A 21,529-nucleotide genomic window follows, 5' to 3' on the forward strand; every position below is an offset into this window, starting at 1 on the left:
TACTTCTCAGTACTACTGTCACAAGAATCCTAGAGATGATGTGTAGGAAAAACTAAATTCTTCCTAAACTGCATCACAAAGGGACAAATCTAATTAGGCACAAGGAAAACTGCAGTTGCTAAGAGATGACCTGTGGGAAGCACTGAACTAGCCAAAGCTACTTCAATGCAAAAAGTTCAGGAAAAATTATATGGAGTTCCATCCTATTCAAAATGTATGAATACCTAATGTAAAAACTGGAAGGGAAGAGCAATTTCTTCTTCACCACCAGTGGGATGACAGCTCCACTATAATCCTAAATTACAGAATATTTTTTCAGAACACTTATCAGATTGGTATTTCAGGCTATCATTTATTTTTAGTCAATAAGATAAGCTCAGACGTTGAATAAAAATATACATTTGTGTTGCTCTGGAAGCTGAGCTTTTCCTTTTCTAAAAATGCTGTATTAGCCAATAGCTCTTGACTAACCAAGTGGAACAACTGAAAAAGCTTTTATTCCCTACTACAGCTATACCAACACATCACCTGTGAAGACTGAAAGAGATTGATTGCAAGGGGTTTTCAGCAAATCAAGGTACAGGATCAGATGTGAAACTCAACTCAATACAAGCCATGTTTCTACTTGATCCCAAGGTCTAATGCTCTCACCTTCTACCTGACCAAATTCCCATTGGAGAAACACACCACAGTCCAAAAGCCAAGGACCCACATCCCTCCCAGAGACAATCCATCCATTTATTACTTTCCTGTTAGCCCACTGAAGTGTGCTCAAGGTGCACACTGGACTGAAAGCCACAAGGCATGAACAACCAGTATTTGAAATAGGACTGGTGCCTGAGCCATCTTCCACTATGGCAGTGTAATTGCCACCTTCACAACACAACTCAAGATGTGCTTTGAGCCTTCAAAGCATCACTTGACTTCAGAAACCATCACTGCTTAGGTGGTTTCTCTCACTCTTCACCAAGGAGGCTGCAGCTGTGTGAGCTGAAACTCTCCAGCCATTGGCAAAACCCAAGCAAACCAGTGCAAAACATGTAGTGAAAAGGAAATACCGTGATTAGAGATCTCTATCATCTCTAATAAGATAGAGGTTTGATAAGCTTTTAACTGATAAGGGCATTTTGAGCAGCTTTTTGCATCAAATTCCTCATGGCAAGGATAGTAACATTTGCTTGGTTCCTTGTCCTCTTTATCAATCTTGCTCTTAGCCACAGAGGATCTTCAGTTTCTCAACACTGAGTGAGTCAGTGTCAGGACTACTGAGTGGAATGGCCAAGTGGCATATGGCAAAACATATTCATGTGAACAGTTGTCATATATTGTGCTTGCAAAACATATAGGTAATAAAGTTTTAATGATGTATTTTAGTTAAAATAGATACAATTTAATTTTCAGTTAAAACCTGGCTATATAGAGAGCTGTAAGTACTACATGGCCATGATCAAAACATTGCTATACACTGCAGTTTTAACATTAGAACAATTACAGTAAAATCTGTTAGTGAATAAACAAAAGGTCAGAATGATTAGGGGATTAAATCTTTTACAGGTACAAAAATATGCAAATTGAATACTACACTGGAACATGGCCATGCCTTTATGCTGTCTATTGAGGACATGAAAGAAAAATAAATTCATTTTGTGCTTCCTGTAAGACAGCTTCACATCAGAAGTCAGTGGGAGGATGTTTTGTTGGTAGATCAAAGAAAAGGTGAAGTACATAGAAGTAATTCAAACCACCTAAGAAAATATTCCAGTTGTAAGCAATCTACTATTACATTCATTTGTCTAAAGCTCTACAAAATGCTATTTTAGCTGAACAAAGAATATAGTTCTTAATGACTTGCATGATCAAGCAATCCCCATGTTGCTACAATATAGTTGCAGGGTGTACAGTTTAGTCTTTGATCACACCTCTTCTTCCTTCCCAAAACCCCACCTCCTGCCCCTGGGCTACAATAAAACATGCATTAACATAGAAATATAAAGACCAGAATTATGCCATCCACACAGCACTGTAGAACTAGCAGAGTAACTCAAAACCTCAAACTCAATAACCTAATCCACAATAAAATTAATTTTTAAAATTAATTGAAAGAAACAGAATATATTCAGAAAGCTGGGTTACAAAATGAAACTCAAAGATGCCTAAATATTGCTTTCGTTCTGTCATGAGGTATTTGGATATAGTAACTATGATAAAATAGTAAAGCCCAAAAAACCAAACTGCATTTAAAGTAGCAGTATATTTTTTTAATCATGTCTTGCACAGAGGCCATCTGTCTACAGTGAACATTTACCTCACCTTTCCCCCTTAAGTAAATGTATCTCCTATGAATATCTCTAAAGAGCTCCTTTTATTTTCTCTAGACTAGTAGTAATTCATTTTTTAAGAGATGTTTCATTACTTTGCAATCTACTGCTGCCATCTCCTGTGTTAAATGAGGCAGCAAGCACCTTACAAGCAGGCTATTTAATGTTGATCACATGGGAAAGGTTTCTGTTGGTGAAGCAAGGGAGTGCTGCACGTAAACACACAGCAGAAGCCTGTTAAAAAGTTGGAATTACCTCCAAGTGACACCGTCGCTCTGCAATCACTCGCTCATCCTTGTTTCCAAAGAGCTTCTTTGGAGGGAATTCTAAAGTGGCAACCTGGAAGACATTAAAGGATGAATCAGCATCAGAAGTGACAAGCTGAAATGAGAAATTCTGTTCAAACCGCAAAGCAACTGGGGAGAAGAAACTGCCAAATATTCATGAGCTACACCATATGCTATTAGTAAATCTCACATTATACATTTCTACTTGAGGTTATTATGATCTGCTCTGTAGAACTGCTAAGATAACAATGCATTTTGTCATCAGAGAGCGACTGAAAGAAATTTTAGGAATTGGACTGCCACTGTTTTCCCACAAAAATATTAAAAATTTGCAATCCAAATGAGACAAGATAGCATCAAATAGGAAGTGAAAACAATTTCTGCAGGAAAGTGTATCTTAAAAGACTGCATCCAGCCTCTTAAAATCTGTGGTGTCCAACTGTATGGTGGTGTAATTTTTTGGGGTTTTCTTATGTTCTATCATAAATGTAAGATCATTGGACTTAAGAACTATCACTGAAGTCATGCTCTAGGAGATGCATTGCTGGACTCCAGACAACACTTGACCTGAAGCTTTGGTTGTGCCCTGAACTACCATTTCTTGTAACTCAGCTGTAGCTCAATCCCATTCAAACATGGCCACGCTGGAAGCTGATAGCTTTAACTTCTGATGAGAATTCATACATGCAGGCAAAATCTTGCTTTATCACACGAAAATGAGAACAAGGCAGTGGCACAACTGCTAAAAACAACTGCTCCTATCTGTATTTTAGGTCTTCCACAGAGGTGTTCAAAGCTATCTCCTCATTTTTTTTCCATCCTATGGAGGGTGAGAAGGGGTGTGTGTGTAAGGGAGAGAGAGAGGGAGGGAGGAAACTGTCTCCCCTTTTTGTACACCAATAAATAAAATGCTTGATCTAATTCCAGCCAGCTATATCTGGAAAACACACAAAAGACTCAAGAGTTGGTAACAAGTATCAATGAACTAGGTCTGCTAAACCACTGCTAGGAACAATGCAGGAGAAAGCAAGTCCTCCCCCCATAATTTGTGTTTGCACTTGAAGGTACATCAAACCCATTTTTTCCCCAGAGACAGAAATATGCAACCTCCCATTGGCATTGCTGGATTTGTTTTGCAGGAGAAACCCCTGTATTAAAACTGCCTCCTGTATTAATTCCCTAGGCTGTTTGATAATATTGAACTAATAAAAAAGATGCATCATTTTCTAGTCTATCAGCACATACAGGACTGTAGAGAATTTATGGCTGGTTACAAGGAGCAGACATACTGAATTAAATGAGGAGCTCCATTACTAACATCGAATGTAAGCATCTTTGAAATACAGAGAAATTCTGCAACACACACAATTTATTCCCACTCTCTTGTTCAACTCCAACTGTGATAACTTGAAAGAAATGCCTAGACATCTTAAAATGAGCAAATTAAAGTGATGTGGGGCACCAGAGGAGATGGAAGAGCTATCTGCTCTGCATCAGTCTTACCAGTATGTCTCAGTAACATTCCTCAAATTTCTGCAACCATATTCTTCTCATTGTGCCTCCCTCTTCATGTTGGCAGAACAAGCAATACAAAACCAAACAACATCCTATAATTATGTCCTGGGGACTTATTTTCACTGCATTACTCACTTCTTCACCTATACAGGATTATAAGTGCTAATATTTTCAAGGACTTCAAAATTCCCCACCTGCAGAAACTGTACTTTATTATTATCATGTCACTACCAGGAACAAGCAAGGTAAAACAACTACCACCACAATTCCCTCCTGGCTGTAGGGAGATTGTTTTTATATTTATTTGCTAATAAATTCTTTCATTACAGAATTTTAAAACAGTGTCTATTAAAAACCAATTTGCACAATGAACCTGCCACTACAGCATCCTCAGACCTACTCTGTGGAGTCAAAGCAAGGTCTTACAGCTAAAATCAGGAATGATTTCTTTATCTAAATTAATTTTCATCTGAACAGGAATTTGGGGCTAATTCTGTATAACTTCAGATAAGCAAGTTGTTTTCCAAAGCTTTCTGGATGTATCTTAGAAGAAAACCAGTTTTATTTTATAAACCAATGTGTTTTGCTGAATACTTTGAAACAGAAGAAGCTACTCACACTGTTTCACCATTTCTTAACTCCCAAATCACTACCATGCACATATCTCTGAAACCAAACCAATAAAGTCCATTACTACAGTCATGAATTTAATATGGAAGACAAAGGCTGCAGCCAGTAAACTTCACTCTGCAATATTCAAAGTCACAACACGATCCTATCAGAAAATCATGAGTTTACTGCTGGTCAAGATGTGGGGATCTGAATACTTTGTATGCAATAAAAGCCACCACACAGATCACAATGTCAATGTGCTGAACTATCCTTGACATACATATATAAGTTACTTATGTTTGTAATATGCCAGTGTTGCCAGTATATACACAAAATATACCTATATATAAATATATGTCACTTGGAAGGATTTTTCATCCTGCAGAAGTATGTTATAAAGGACTAATCTTTTACTGCAGGTGGCATCTCTATGGGGCAGATGATGCTCAACCTCAGACCTGATGGAACATTTCTGTGTCCCATACTTTACCATTTGTCCCGTGGCTCCTCTTTTAGCCAAATGATTGGCAGATGGCCATCTTACAAATAAAGTACCAAGACCATTTCTGTCACATAACAGATGACCACCCAGCTCCATGACAGAAAATCCTCCAGCCACAGATTTCATCATCACTTCAGCAACCCAGTTATTTCAATGGGCTCTACATGCCAAGAGTCTAATCCCCACCAAAATGAGAAAGAAGGCTTGAGTTCCAGGCCATCCAAACACTTAATAGAGACATGACAGCACTAGTTCCCACCTACTTTGCAGCTTGAAAATTTTCTTTGCAAGATGAGAACTGGGTGCATTCATGCAGCAGTGTGAATTATGCAGTTCTCTATCTGGCTGAAATTTCAATGTAATAGGAAGCCAGTCCATTGCACTATTTTTATATAGAAATACATTATTAGTATATTTACCAGAGATAGTATCCTTATCTTATATACATATATATACATATATATACACACACCATTGATCTTCAACACTCTGACTTATAAAATTATTTCTTTAATGCAGGGAAAAATACGTTGATGCAAGAGCCCCACAAATATACAGAGTGATAATAAAACGTTCTCATCTCACCATAATTTTGGTTTATAAAAATATGAATTAAAAAAACCCAGCAACACAAATACACTGAAGTAGTGATAATTTTACAATAACAGTCTATAAAAATCATCTGTCCTAATGTTCTATTTGATATACAGACTCCAAACATAATTGTGTGAGATTCAGCAAAGCAAGGTTCAGTAGAATTTTGAGGTTTATTTAAAATACTTTACTCATTTAAGCCAAAGTGTAGCAGCAAATATTACAATAAATTCAAATTTTGCTATTAGGGGTGCTACATCACCTTTATGAAACTGCACAGTAACTTCAGTGGATATAAACACTGCCACAAGTTAATGCACACAGAACAGAATTTTGTTCTGGCACTGAAATATGTAAGAGATCTCAGAGGTGTGGATTTTGCATCAAGATGTTTGCCTTGCCTCAAACACTGTAAGGGAATTTCACGCTATCCAGATCCAGGACCCTAAATTATTCTTTCAGAATTAAAAGTTTGTGTACCCTCTGGCTCAAATTCATTTTTCAAGGCTCTCACCTTGACTACGAGATTAACGTTTTGCAACAACACAAGGCGTAACAGTGGGACTTAACAGGTAGCAAGGTAAATTATTCTCCTTCCATGGAATTTCTGAAGCACACCCCTCCCTTCCCTGTCCCCCTTCCTGCAGTGGCAATGGAAGCATTTGGCAGGCAGTCTTTTTTGGCAGGGATGTTTTGTCATTTTCTAGGGCTGCTGATGAGGTGATGTATTTTCTGTCAGGGGAAATTAAGAGGCACATTCCCCAGCCTGATAGGAAGAGAGGGCTTGAATGATTTCCTGAGAAGCTTCTGTATGTAGCGTGCAAGATTTCTAATTTTTATTCTGACAGCAGAAGCATCTCCCTACTATATTTAATTATTGCATTGTTGCAATCCAAATTCCATTCTACCCACAGGAGTGTGTGCATGCATGCATACCTGTACTGTGGGCAAGGCTGGGACTATGCTTAGACCCAAAAGGCAAAGGCAGATGACATATTTTAAAATAGTACAGAGAGACCTTCAGACTGCATATCAGTACTCCTAATATCTTGTAGAAATTGAACTTTTTACATTTAATGATGTTTATCCTAGCTGGCAATTGTTGCTAGGCAGTAGCAGTCTTAGAGAGAGGCAAACAGTCATTTGCAATTTATTCCCTAATTCCTTTATAATAAAGGCCATGTTTTATTTCTGGGTCTTGTATTACTTAGAGGCATGTTATTTGTCTGTCTCAGCAATATTATCTGCAAGAAACAATGCTTACCTGCCACAATGGAGTATTTGTGAGTTAGTGCAATCAAGTTTAGACAGTATTAGGTGAAGTCCTCAATGGAAAGGTGCTTCATCCCCAACACAGGTTATTCCAGTAAACTTTAAACAGCTGAATGGATTCCTCTACTCCCACATTCCAGCCTGGCTTTTACCAGGCATTTAGTGTTGGTAAGAGCAGATGGCAGAACAGCAAGTAACTCTTATTCTGACCTTAAGATTCTGGGAACAGCACATACCTAACAACATCTATATGGAAGCAAACCCTTTTAAAGTAAAAGGGTTCATAGCCTTCAACTACAGAGCCCCAGAGAGAGATGCAAATTTGTAGACTGGTTTCTTGGAAACCAAGAGAGTGAAAATGAAGGCTCCAATACCATGAAAGGCTCTGCCTGGGATAGGGTGCACTCTCATTTCAGGATTTTTAGGAAAAAAAGCCATCAGCACTTGAAGGCTGTCCTTTAATTTCTATTATAATCTGTTAGAGACTCTTCACTGACATTTATTATGTATGCCTGGGGACCTGCTAGATTTAATTCAGTTCAGGGGTTTTATGGTAAAGCAGAATAGAATATGCTAATGAAAAGTCTTGTATAGTATTTTGCAGGTGATATTTCAATATATAGTGGACCAAAGTAAAATAGCACATAATACAGACATGTAGGCTTGTCACTTCTGAAGCATGAAATTGTTCCAAGTGTTATGCTCCCTAAACATTAAAAAAGTTCCATTTTCCTACATCAAGCAAAAATCTACAGGATTGAAACATCTCATTATTTCTGGCTGGTATAGTCTGTGTTTTAGTGCCTACAATAAGGTGTAAGTTTTTTTAAGGAAGAAAAACAGGGCAGACATTGATGGAGGCTGAGTCATCTTTAACTTTTCATCCCCAATTCTCTTTGTACTTCCATTTCCATGTTTTGATACATTTAAATGGTGGGGAAAAGGGGGAAAAAAGAAAATTAAGGAAATGCTAACTATTAAAATTAAAAAGTCTTTCACTCTCATGTTACTTTTACAACTCTGTATTTTTTTCATTTTTCAAAGAGTACTTCTGACTTTTGATCCTTTGTACCAGAAATCTCTGTCACAGATGAGAAAAGTTAAAGAGAAGAACGTGACACAGTTTTGCAGCCAGTGTGGCTGCACCTGACTTGAACTTGCAGGGAGAAATGAAAGAAAAAACTGTCCTACTTTCACTTTTTGAAGTTTAAACAAAGCAACTGAAGCCTCAACTTCTCAAGACATTCTAAGACTTCCAGAGTCTAAAGAAACTAGATGGAAGCTGAATTTTTAACTAGGAACTTGCACAAAGTATGTAGGCATTTGACAACAAGGCTGGGGGGGGGAATGCTTGATTTCTGTATTTTTATTTGTATTTTGACTGAAATAAATGACCTTTTCTACACAATTTCATAAGAAAGCAGTGGGCAAAGGTAAAAAGTTAACGCTTATTGGACAGATTAAAGGCTGCTTTATAAATTCTGAAAACAATCAAATGAAGATCAAAGAGAAATCTTTTGATATACTATCCACTAAAAATGAAACCAACAAAATAACATGTAAAAAAACCTAAGTCATATTTTTGGCAGATATAGCTCAAACTATTTAGAGTGAAGAAAACTCTGAACTTATTCTCCTTTAAACAAAATACTAACCCACTCCTCCATTGTGTAAACCTTTCAGTACTCACCCAGCATGAGGTAAGTCATGCCCTCAGAAGACAGAAGGATTAAAGTCATTATTTTCCTTTATCAATTAATCAAGGAGAGGGAATATCCAGGGAATTATTTTCTGGATATTCAGATTTTTACCTATTTTTCCTCTTCCATTTCTAATACTTTATTTTTCCCATCTCTTACAACACTTCTTCCACTTTCCAGCTTCCCAACTTGTCTCTGTTTTAATACTATGCTTCCCTCCATTCCTACATGACCTACCTAGTTCTTCTTCTTACTCTACTGGGCCATATGTCATCCTCCCTACCTACTAGAAGGGGAGAGGGATTTGATATTCTCAAGAGGCAGCATATCCAAGGATTAGCCAAAGCTCTGAGGTGGACCCATGTCAGCCTTCTAATGGAGTGAACTCTTTGGAGAAGGCTGACCAGCTTTTAAGCACCAACAAAATCACTATTTATTATTTTTAGAAAAGGTTAATTAACCTCCTGAAGTGAGGAAAACTCAAATGAAATAGAACAGGAAAAAGTATGTAAGCAACCTTCCTCCTCCACACAGGGTCTCTGCAGAGGGCCTAACACAGTCACTCCTTCAGTGTCTTTGAGGGGAGCAAACTCTGCTCCCGAGCTCTGTGCAGTGTTTCCAAGAGCCAAGGAGCTGCTTTAGGCTCCTCCCTGCTGCATCTCATTGCTTTAGGCTCATCCCTGCTGTGTCTCATTGCTTTAGGCTCATCCCTGCTGTGTCTCAGCTCTCAGGTTTACAGCTTTCTGTTGCTGTCCTTCCTTGCTGCTACAGGCACCAGGGCCTGGATCCCACTCAAACACACACAAGGCAATGAGCATCTCCCTTCCTTCCTTGGGCAAGTCTACTCTGAAAAATCCTAAATAAATTGGTTGGCAAATATTTCCTTTCTGACAAATGTAAGAGATTGCAGCAATATACCAGACTTCTGGGGTTTGGGGTTTTTTGGTGGGTTTTGCCCCCCTGGTATTTCCTGTACACAATCTATGCCACAATTTGGTTTCTAGTCCCTTTACAGCACAGCTTTTTCTCTTCAAAGAAGCTGCTTTGCCCCACATACATGAGAACATTCTTTTCTTTCTGCTATCCATCCTTTTTGCTCCACACCAAAGGTTTACCTAACCTTTTCATTTCTGGCTGGCAGGGGCAACTCCTGGTTTGCACATTGCTTTTTGCTTGACCCCTAATGGCAGCAGCCCAGTGAGCCAGGTTGGCTTTATCCCCTTCAGCACACATCCCATCGAGGCCAGAGTGCACTGGAGACCTTCCTAGGGTTAACCTGCCAAGAAGCCTGTTTGGCAGCTTCTCCACTCTACTTAGACTGGCTACAATTCCTTGCCTTCTTCCTACACATCTCTCTGGAACATCATGCATGTCTGTATCTATATTTCTAGGCAGATCTTAGTGCCAAGAAGCACAAGCACTTACACCTCCTCCCAGAAATATTCTGTTCCAAGAAATTGATATTCACCAATAAATGAGCATCTTCTCAGGACACACAAGCTCTCACAGCTCGGCTGTCTTTAGTTTTGTGGAATTCTCTTTGAACTTTCAAGATCTTTTGCCAGTTACCTTCCTCAGACAGGCATAATTGTTTCTCCAAAGAACATTTTAACTCTCTCTGTCCCACTTACAAGGGGTAAGGACAGAAAAAGAGACATTCTCCTCTGAACCACCCCGAAACCTCCCTCTGATGATGCAAAATGACCAAATAGGATTAGACACCAAAGATTTCTCTGGCTTTCAATCATGCCTACCTGCCCATCAAATAATTATTTGTTCAGTCAAAAGGGTTTGAGAGCTCTCATATCCATGTTTCTCCTTTAAACCAACAAGCTTACCAAGACTTAATGTGCAGTTTTGGAGCTATGGTGAGCTGTGGAGGCCATGGATTATCATGCCATTTTAACTCCATTTAGTTTGCCTCCTGTTAATGACAAAAATCAAATTAACTGCAACCAAAGAGGTTACCTTGCACTACAGGAGTATTTTTCTTTTCCTTAAAGCAATTCTAGACTATTCGGAATAACAGCATACCAAAATAAAGCCATAAACAAGAGTCTATATAATATTTGAAAAATTACTTCATTGTTTGGTCCATTATAAGCAGTACAATAACATTTAGATACAGAATAACTACGAAAATGAGCTATAGGACATAACAAAGTTCATGCAAACCTTGCACATTTCTATAAAATTATGCAGTCTGGGGATTTTAATATCTTTTATAAAAATCAGAAGCTAATGTAGCCAAGGCATCTTTCCAAATATAAACCAATACCTGTATAGCTCTTAGGATTACCAATCAAGGAGAAACAGACAAAAATTGGCCCAAATGGGAAAGAAAACACTTGGAGTTTCATATGCAGGCTGTAAAAAGGCACAGAACAAGATGGTGCAGAAGCAGCATACATCAACCAAGAGATATAATGGCCTTGGATGTAAACCAGTCAAAACTAAATAAAAATAATTACATTTGAGTTGTAGATGTGTTTGGAAAGTAAGCATGAAAAATTCCTAACACACCAATCTTGATTTCCCTCCCTTGTTCATCTATCCCTTACTCCAAGACAGAAGTCTTTGGGGGAAAAATACCAGCATGGCATGCCAGACCATGGTCTAAGGCAAGGGTATGTGCTGCCCTAGAGATTAAATTAACAGATTTAATACCTACTCTCTATGCTTCTAGGCCATGATTTTGCCAACTAAACATTAATCTTTCTTCATGTAGTCTCAGCTCTTGGTTAGTTCTTCTAAGAAATGGCAACAACTGCTGGGTTTGCAAGGTTGTGTCTGCAAAGCTCAACACATTAATCCATCTTTATCAAGGTATGACTCAAACCCCACTTCTCAAAAATGTAAAAAAGTGATTTTTGGGAGCTCTCTATAGGGTTTCTTTTCCTTTCAAAAATGATTTAGGATTTGATTCATTATCTTCCTGCTGGGATTTCCAGCAAGGTCTAGGCCACACCTGCAATAGCACAAGGTGGGTCATGTATCAACCCTACATTCACCATGGCTGCACCCAGCCAGGAGCTCCAACTGTGCACCACATTCCTGCTGCTGCCATGGTGCCTATGGGGCTACTTGGACTCCATGCTGAGAAGTTACAACACCATTTGATTTAAGAAACAGGCTCAGAGAAGGGGATTCACCACAGCAGTTTTTACAGCTCTCCCTGAGCAGGGTTGCTCGTTGCACATGAGCTCATCTCAGTGACACCTGGCAGCATTTATGACACATCCCCATCTCATGGGGCTGACTGATACCGTAAATTTCAGTCACCCTTGCCTTTGAGAAATGCTAATAATGAAAACTCATCAACAAGCAGCAATAATTTCTGCTGCTGACTAGATGGATTCCTTCCTGACTACTCAAAATTAATGGCAGCTCCCAGGGTCTTAAAGAACAGCTGTCACAGAGAAATACACCTGCAAACAAACATGCAGCATGCCTTCAAGTGTGATTTGTTATAAGATATAAAGTGCTAACTCTCACAACAAACTGGACTGATTACAAGGAGAAGTTAGACAGCCTTCTGCATCATTTGAAATGATAAAACCAGAGAAAAGGCAGCGCAGGCACACAAAAGGGAAGCTTAAAAGAAATTACTTAGTTCCCCCTCCAACAGTGACTGATAATCATATAGGTTATACATTCATTTTAATTTATGTCCAGTTGTACAGACACTTTAGAACTAGCTGCTTTATCACAAACTTAAAAATTAGCTGTAAACCTCATACAAATTTGGGATTTTCCTACCACCATTACTGTTGTCACTAGACAAAGCTTAAAAAGACAGGTAACAAATTAGATGTAATAAACTTAAGAGATATATTTTCAGGAGTTTGCTTAGCAGAGGATTTTGAACGTGCAGGGCAGAAAAAGCAACTCTGGGTACAGAAAGACCACTGTTACTATCAGTTTCATGAGCAATACCCTATTTAGGACTGCTCTTGAGAGTCAGGATGGTGGGTAAGAATAGGTATTTGTTTCCAAGTCTAATAAAATTTTTTGATCAAGCACTTGAAGCTAAATGCTTCATAACCAAGACACATGTATATATATATACCACATGCACATGGAAAACTCAAAGACACACTCATGAAAATGCCAACATGGTATGGAAGCCAACATCATAACTTTGGGCAGGGGAGACAAGAGGGATGTGTTTAACTATTGGAATAATTTGGGGATCAATTACATGTTAGTAATTTCAGAATTCCCATCTATCAGATGCTTTCTAGAAGAATGTTTGTCCCCACCAAGCACTGCTTCACTGAGGCTGTGCAAGAGTCATGCTGCTCCACCTACACAAGTTTTAGTAACCTGAGAAAACAGGGGAAAGCTAAAAGACCACATTAATGTTTTCATTATTTTTTACAGCAACTTTACAATGAGTTACAGCACATATGAGCCTTCAGATACAATCAGAATGGAAATTATGCTACTCTACCTATTTAAATAAAATTCTGCAATACATTAATTTGCAATTACTTTACAATACTGGTCCTATCAAAAAACTGAACTTAAAAGTAAAGGTCTCCTTATTTATTCCCTGATTTAAAAATAAAAATGGAGTTAGATTCGACTGTGCAGAGAGTAATTTAAGGTTTTGAAATACTGCTAAAGCTCTGCTTCTGTTTTTTTTTTCCATAGAAGACATAACAAGACTAGGACATGCAGTGTTCAGAAGCAGTTTGAAAGAAATTCAAAAAAATTTCCTGGAAAATACAGAGGGTACACTCAAAGAGTTTCAGAATACCTGCACTGCTGACAAAAGTGCACAACACAAACATTAAGGGATCATTAATACCCAGTACTACCTACAGTTAAGTATGACAGAAAATAACAAATTCAACATAGAAGAAATTGGCTATACAAAACCATACCTTTAATTATTTTTATTATTCACAGCATTTTAACCAATTACAAATAACCATGAATTAATAGAACATTTTAACATTGTGTCCAAAAGTCTGGCAGCCATGAGAAACGTGCTTTTTCATCTCACCTTCACTCACATCACTAACATTCTCATATCGAATTTTGTTTTTCAGACATGCCCAGACAGTTTACCCTCCAACATTGTTATTCCTGGCTTTGGTTCTGAAATATGTCCTACAGTAAACTGGATAACATCCTCAGCTTTCAGTCTTCTCTTGACATCTTCAGTTCTATACCTGCAGCTCAATATTCTTCCTGAGAGCCACTGCTTCTTTGTGTTTGTTTCATATTAAACCACAAGAGATTGTATTTTATTGATTTTTGTCATGCATACATGTCAAATAAATTTTTTGGCTTGGGCTTTCTTGCTTTAGGCTCTCTGGAGGGATACAGAATTCTCTCTTACAAGATGGAGCTTTCTGTACATTATGTGTTGCAGGGACAGATGGTAAAAGACCCTTCCATTTTTTTTTTTTTTAATATATTTACATTACAGCAGTCAAGAGAGCTTTACAGGAAGATCTCACTGTGAATACCAAACAAGGCATTTAGAAACTCCTGTAGTAACTGTACTACCAGGTGCACAGGCTAGAGAAATTTGTTTTCTTCCTTTCTTCTAAAGTAAATTTATTTTTGACTGAGAAACACAGTAGTACTTTCGCCATATTGAGTCTGAAAGATCATTAGCAGGAACATGAAAAACTAATACCTGAAAAAGACCCTTAGACAAAAAGTGTCTCTTACAGATCCTAACAATGCTAACTTTAAGGTTGGTTTTAGCATCCTAGAATGGTTTGGGTTGGGAAGGACCTTAAAGCCCATCTCGTTCCAACCTCCCCCTTATGGGCAGGGATGCCTTCCATTAGACCAGGTTGTCCAGCCTGGCCTTGAACACTTTTGGGGATGGGGCAGCCACAGCTTTTCTGGGCAACCTGTACCAGTGCCTCACCAACCTCACAGGGAAGAATTTCTTCCTAAAATCTAACCTAAACCTACTCTCAGTCAATTTAAAACCATTTCTCCTTGTTCTGTCACTCCATGCTCGGGTAAAAAATCCCTCCCCAGCTCTCCTGAAGCCCCTTTAGGTACTGGAAGGTGCCTAAGGTCTCCCCAGAGCAGCTCTCTCATTCTGTCTTCATGGGAGAGGCACTCCAGCCCTCTGAGCATCTTCCCAGCCCTCCTCTGGACTCTCCCCCATGTCCACCTGCTGCCCACAGTGCTCTACATGCACTGGGATGCAGTTGGCTTTCCAGGCTGCAAGCACACCTTGCTGGGTGACGTTGGTGTCATTGGCAAACGTGCCTCTCCTCGTTTGGGAGCACAAGGCTGAGCACAGCACTTCTGCTCTTTTACTCCTCTAGAGGAGCTAGAGAAACTATAAGCCATAAATGTATATTAAAATGTGCAACAACTGTTGCTAGATACAGAGGGGGATAATTTTCAGAAGCTTTCCTTTCTTGCAGACTATATTAGCTAAGAGTTACCTGTATCTCAATCCTATTTAGATTATAAATCACTCATTTGATGAATACAGCAACGCCAAAATAAACAGCTAAATAGTCTTACTGTGCTGCAAAATCCACAATCTGTTTTTCCCTGTTCATTCTTCCAGTGGTTCCAAAGGGAGAATAAACCTGAAATGTCCTACTCAACAGCTGCCTCATGAAGCACAAAAGAAGCATGGTATAATTCTCCAGATCAGGCAGTCAATAAAATTTAGCAAACAGTTTCACATGTGCAGTAATACCATCTCAATATGTAAGGAAAAAACACTACAGGCAGTACAGTTGGAGCCTGACAGTTTTCGTTACTCTTATACATTTTTTGTTCAAAATTTACCAGGGTATTTTCAGAAAAACAATAGTTTGAGCTGGGTCACTATATCCTAAATCAACCGATATGAAAGAATTTTACTTGAAAGATCTACTTAATCTAGCAGCATATTCCTGACAAACCCAACAAGAACAAGCTGTTTTTCACAAACCCCTTGGAAGGCAGTGAGACTGCCACTAACAGCTAATGATTAATAGAGCACGTGTCCAAAAGTCCCCTGAAGGAAGGTAATCATAAAAAAAAAAAAAACAGCAAAACCTCCAATCCTTCCCTCTGCTTTTCACTAAGCAGCAAGAAAACAGACACAGGGTTGCAGCCTAAGGGTTGCAGCCTAAGGCATTCCTCAAGCCAAGAGACAGAAACAGCTAAGAAATGGCTCAGTCTCAATGAGCACCTAAACCTTCAGCTATAGTGTCTTGGAATTCTTCTCAGAGGCATTCCTCTCTCACAGATAGCTGTTATCCATACAAAACTGTTTTACCGATAAAACAACAAGAATATTTTGATATTGTGCAAATTCAGTAGATAATTGAGCAGAGCCTTGAAAAATCTCATTATCGAACAATCAAAGGAATTATTCTGTCAAATGGTTCATAAATTCTGAGATGACAGACTCACCACACCTGTCCAAATGCTTTTTTCAATTTCTGTGTTACTCATGTGCAAGACATTTGCACAGCACAATCAATGAAACCAGGCATTTGATGCCTGCCTGCTGACTAAACTTGTTTCATTCTGAATCTACCAGAAGACCTATAAAGCTCTGAGAATTGGTTGGAAGCTCACAGGTTTCCCATGCTGCAAGGGAAAAACCAAAAAAGACCAGGTCCTCATCAACAACCAAAACCCAGCAGGGAAGAAAGGAAATGAGGAGAGATAGAGAGAAGCTGTATTTCTGCAGAATCACAGGCACCAAGCCAAGAAAACTTTTCTGCACAAATCTGGCACCTAAAGCAACAACAATCACAATTCCAGAGTTGGGTTTTTACAAAGCTCTTACACATTCAGATTTAGTTTTCTGACAAGAAACTCACAGACTGATTTCATTCTCCAACTAGAAATAGTTTGAGAATTGCATATTGTGATGGAAACAAATATGCCAGGGGGGTTTGCTGTTGTCTCTGATGATCCAGTCCTGATTAGCAACTACCAATTCAGAGGGACCACATGGAATAAATACATTTCCCTGTAATCAAGCTTTCACTGAACTACATGATATGGTTAGCAGCAAAGTTTTTCACACTTTACTTATTGGAATGAACTCTCCTGTTCATTTTCAGACTGATGTACTGAGAAAAATGCTAAAAATTTCTTTTAAAAATTTCAGCAGTTTCATGGAAGCTTTTAAAGATCTACTACTACAATCCCATCTGCAGGTAGTGGCAAAGTAAGGCGAACTACATATATAAACCTGCAGGCTTGCAGAATGCTCTGAACATAATATAATTAGTAATAGGAGCTGGAAACATGTATGTGACAAACTATGCTTCCTGTGTACGCACTTCCTGCCAGTTATAGGTGACAAGAATATGAATATTAAAATTAACCATACCGTAATTATTGTAATTGGTACTGAATGAAGCTGAAGGCTGTAATCACATGCTCATATAATAGTATTAAAGGGTTTACACACAAATAGGTGTTCTAAAACTTATTGCTTTTTTATTTCAATGTCTGTGGAAAGATGTATTACCAAGGCTACTAAATTCCCAGGCTAGAAAGTAAAAATTTGGATCTGTCATGAATTTAGGATTCACATTTTAAAACTTATTTTCTAAATGCTTTTCTACATCTAATTCTGCCACAATACATATCATAGCATTTGCTATTTACAAGCACATCAATGTTGCAAATAATTTTCATTTTCAGCTGTGCCCTAAAATACAGTTTCCATTTAAAAAAAAAGGCTTTTAGACTGTTTATACATTCTTGGTGCTTGTTCTACGGTTCTTATACTAAATCTGTGAGTCCTATTATGTTTTACCACTGTTTAAAACCAAATTTCCAAAACTACATACATTAGTCTTGACTATTTGGAAAAAAAAAAAACCAAATTTACTATTTCATATCCAGATACCCAGAAACATCCTTCCAGTTCAGCCAGAACACATCAACAAGCTTATTTCTTCACTGGATCAAATCTTCAAAGAAATAAACAAATCTCAAAATATTGTTAGAGAGTATGCTTACAAAAGGTCATGGGGTTCTATTAAAGTACCTGAACTGAGAATCCATATCCAAATAAACCTGAACTTCTAAAAACAGAGATAGCATTTGGAGCAAGATTCATACAATCATGTTCAGTATTACATGCTACACCTGCTCTCTCCAGTGCATGCAACCCATGATTTTAAACTGCCCCTTGGTCTCAAGAATTTCTAAACATCAATGTCAACAATCAGTGAATTTGTGAACAGATTGAGATTTCAGCCATTGCAGGATCTAGGCTGTGGCATAATCACAGCAGGTTTCAGAACAAAATCATTTTCAATATGGTCTTAGGAATGTTCAGTTATTTACAGCTATACTGCTCTATGCTACCTAAAACTGAACACTAGAAGCATCCAAATGCCTAGAATTTCTCATTCAACGTGAGCATACTACCTAAAGCTTACATACCAACTAAACATGCAGTCACTAATGCCAGTAAACTAGAAAATCCAATGATAAAACCAGCAGAGCTTCAGACCAACCAGCTTGGATGCAATAAGCTTCTGATTTCTGCAGCAAAATTAGCTCCTAAGCTCCAGGAGCTCACTAGTTACATGGCAACTGGCTCACCAGCCTTGCAAGCCAAGTACCTTGATACCAGAAGATTAACATAAAATTCGTATTCAATAAAACTCTACAGCTGCAGAGTCACAAACCAGAATTGGAACAGTCAGACAGCCAAGATCCCAGCCCAAACACTGCCCCAAAGTGCTCTGCACAAGTCTGCTGTGTTATTGCTCTGCTCCTGGTTTCATTTCTGTTTGAATTCTTTATTGGAAGGGAGCATTCTGCATCTCTGATAGGACTTCAAAAAATAATTTAATAATTACGTAAGTACACAGAAACTGGCTAATTATGCTTGAGATTATTGAGGGGAAGGGAAAAACAAAATCCCCAAACTCGCACCAACCATGTCTTGAAAATTAGTAAAATATTGTATCTCTCTCAGTGATCTTTTCCAGAATCCAAGGATGTTCTCCTAAAATTAATGACTTCACCTCAAATTCATCCCCTCTCCATTATCTGTGCCACCAGGTCGTGTTGAAGATTTCTTCCACTTATTACTTATCAAGAGCACCAGATGTAAGGACCACTTACAAATGAAACACAGACTGCCTGCCCTGGCAGTCACCCAAAAGAGGAGTAAAGAAACAAAAGGAAAGGACAGTGAGACCAGTCAGTGGTGGCTCCATGAACAGTTCATGCCTCTCCATTAATCATTACACAGCTGAACTACACCTGAACAATAAGTAGTACTAGAAAAGTGTCTAAAATGAACTTAAGAAACAATTACAAAACTGGTGTCTGCTCTATTTTAATAGCAAACATACACATGATGTGTTGGGTGGTTGTGAGCAGTGTGGATGGATGGAACAGGTACTGTCTTCACTGAGATGCAAACACTTGTCTTTCTTCACTGAGAAGCAAAATACTTTGGATGAAAAATGGACAAACTACTTTTGAGTTTTGAAAAATCTGAAATATTCTGAAGTATTTAAAAATATTTTTTAAATAAGCTTGCAACAAATGTTTTGATTTCAGTATGTTTTCCAAAATATTCACTTACTACTTCTGAAAAATCTGAGAAATATTTTCTGGTCTTTGAGTTTCACACAATTCTTACAGGTTATGACCTATAATTTGTTAAAAATTATAAATAGTCCTTTTGTACCTCAGAGCCTGAAAGATACAAATATATACTTATACAGAGACCTCTATACATCACCATCATATTTTACATTCTGTTAAATAAGCTAGAAGTCAATAGCTTTGGGACTTCTGCAGAAATCTTCCCTACACACTTATGCCCTTATCTCCATGAATGAATATATAAATGCAAGCATGCCTTGTAGCTTCTCCTTGGCAGCTCTCCAGGGATTTGCTAATATTTTAAGTTAAAAATCACTATTAGCAATAAAAATGCCTCTAAGCAAGATGCTTTCCTTAACAACATGTGGGCACTTTTATGCACACAGAAAGAGGTTTCAAGATGACTGACAGGTAACTCCATAAGCAGAGCCGACAGTGAAAGCCCCAAAAAACCTGAATGCAAGTGGGACTTAAGGACTCCTGCATGAAGGAGGGACTTCATAAACCTTGGATTTAGGAACTGTTTCTCTGCTCTCCTTTGAAAGAGGGTAGAAATAGGAAAATATTAGGAGAATGAGAAAGCATAAGGAGAGTGAGATTTCCCTTGCAGCAAGATGTGGATCATGAAGAAAAGATTTTCAGCAGAAACTAACACTCTGGTAGTATTCCAAAACCAGTAGCTGGTGGGAAAAGAGGAAGAAGGAGAGGAAAATAGGAGAATCCAACTCTGCAAGTTCTCACTTCTCTATTGAGAATGAGTAGTCCATTTGCTCCTGTCTCTGACTAATAACAACAAGTGCGTTCATTAGAGAGACTACTGCAACTGAAAGCCAAGTATGGTCTTAATTAAAACTCCGAAAGTAATCAAATGGTCATTAACAATCCGGCAGTGTAAGAAAGCTGGAACTGGGCAAATGAAAATTATGTAGACATCCCCCACCAAAAAAACCAGGCACTCTTAAACACAGTTATCTGCCACTGGCCCAATCTCACCCTGGTGCAGCTTCTTCAGTCTTTCAAAATTTGCATGTGACACATTTTAGTTAGATATGCACTTGTCAGCAGCCACTTAATTAGAAGAAACGTGCAGAAACATAATATATATGGCATCTTGTAAGACCAGAAGACATTAGATAGTTTCTGCTTTTGAAAGAGATACTTTTTTCTAAAACTTTCCTAATGAATCAGTTTGCCAAGACATCCCTCTGGGAATTCAGGGGTAGGAACATGAAATGCAAGATCAGCAAATTATTAAAATACCAATACAGTGACTCAGAGCTGAGCAATTAATGAGCTGGAAAGTTCACTTCTAAAACCAGGACACTCACATATTAAACATGTCCACAGTATTTTTGCTGTTCATAATAAATATTAATTTAGAGTGGAAAGTTGAATTGTGCAAAATAAAACTCAACTATGATGGATTCTGACGAGATCCTTTTAAGGATCAAGTTTCTTTGGAATAACACATAGTGACTGAAGACATTACTCTGCCAAGTTTGGTATTAAAATCAAATTTATCATCATGGTGAATACTAAATAGGTGAATGACAGTCGAGCAGAAGCAGACAGATGAGTTTCAATTTACTGAACAAACTGAACTGCTACTCACATTGCAACACTAATCCAAAATTACCATAAATTAAAGTTATTTTAAATAAAGGTAAAAATATGGAAAGCCATTGATCATTCACAAGTTCATGATAATGAAATTCTTTCAAAGAAAACAAATGCCAAATCTTTACTGCAGCACACAATATTTTGTGTTTCATCCATCACAATATGATCCTCCCCTCTGATAAAGGACACAGCAACCTGTAGAAATGCTGATGAGTAGAACAAACCCCCTGCATATTATGTAGGTCGCTTCTGCCCACAAGCCTGCCATTCCCTTGTGATGCCCTAAGTCTCAAGGCAGGAATGGACACAACAGAAGAGCCTGTACTATGTAAAACAGAGCAGACATCATCAGTGCTACAGGGGTTTCCAGGACAGTTACTTATTTATCAGTACCTGTCTAAAAGCAATACCTAACATGATCAAATGCTTGTCTCGTTTGTCCTAATCTTTAGCATGATTGGTATTTAGCAAATGTGCATATTTGAACCTCTCTGATAATTTAGTGAAAGTTACTGTGAAATGAAAGCTCAG

The 21,529-nt window shown here is 38.2% G+C and overlaps 1 protein-coding gene across 2 annotated transcripts in view; it reads right to left on the minus strand.

Annotated features, from left to right (window-relative positions):
• KIF16B (kinesin family member 16B) overlaps positions 1-21,529 on the minus strand; it is a 137,111-nt gene that overhangs the window by 17,233 nt on the left and 98,349 nt on the right. For both annotated transcript variants that reach the window (XM_085054053.1, XM_085054052.1), the window contains one exon: positions 2,574-2,657. In XM_085054053.1, coding sequence (XP_084910179.1) covers positions 2,574-2,657 — 84 coding nt within the window. The remainder of the gene's footprint in view (positions 1-2,573; positions 2,658-21,529) is intronic.

The sequence above is a fragment of the Lichenostomus cassidix genome, chromosome 3 (genome assembly GCF_008360975.1).
Source record: "Lichenostomus cassidix isolate B80296 chromosome 3, HeHo_3.0, whole genome shotgun sequence".
Taxonomy (NCBI): domain Eukaryota; kingdom Metazoa; phylum Chordata; class Aves; order Passeriformes; family Meliphagidae; genus Lichenostomus; species Lichenostomus cassidix.